Raw genomic sequence first — 325 nt, 5'->3', positions numbered from 1 at the left:
TATATATATATATATATGTATGTATATATACACAATTTTGTTATGCAAACACTTCTGTAATGTGTTAAAATTAAATTTAACTTTTTTTAAAAATACTTGATTACTGTTTTCTATATTCCAGGATGGTACAGTTACTGCAGGAAATGCTTCTGGTATGAATGATGGTGCTGCTGGTGTAATTTTGATGTCACTGGATGAAGCAAGAAAAAAAAATCTAACCCCAAAAGTAAAAATTGTTGGCTTCGCCCAAGGTGGGCTCGAACCTAGGGTTATGGGTTTAGGACCAATTCCTGCAGTTAAGAATTTGGTATGCTGAATTATTACA

General features: G+C 32.3%; 1 protein-coding gene across 1 annotated transcript in view; it reads left to right on the top strand.

The window, feature by feature from the left end:
* Acat2 (Acetyl-CoA acetyltransferase 2) overlaps nt 1-325 on the top strand; it is a 5,244-nt gene that overhangs the window by 2,560 nt on the left and 2,359 nt on the right. Inside the window, exon 6 of the mRNA XM_067047122.1 lies at nt 122-307. Coding sequence (XP_066903223.1) covers nt 122-307 — 186 coding nt within the window. The remainder of the gene's footprint in view (nt 1-121; nt 308-325) is intronic.

Source organism: Halyomorpha halys, unplaced genomic scaffold, assembly GCF_000696795.3.
Source record: "Halyomorpha halys isolate HHAL.00 unplaced genomic scaffold, Hhal_1.1 Scaffold364.1, whole genome shotgun sequence".
Lineage (NCBI taxonomy): Eukaryota > Metazoa > Arthropoda > Insecta > Hemiptera > Pentatomidae > Halyomorpha > Halyomorpha halys.
Note: the sequence above shows the minus strand (reverse complement) of the source record. Positions and strands in the feature narration are given on the sequence as shown.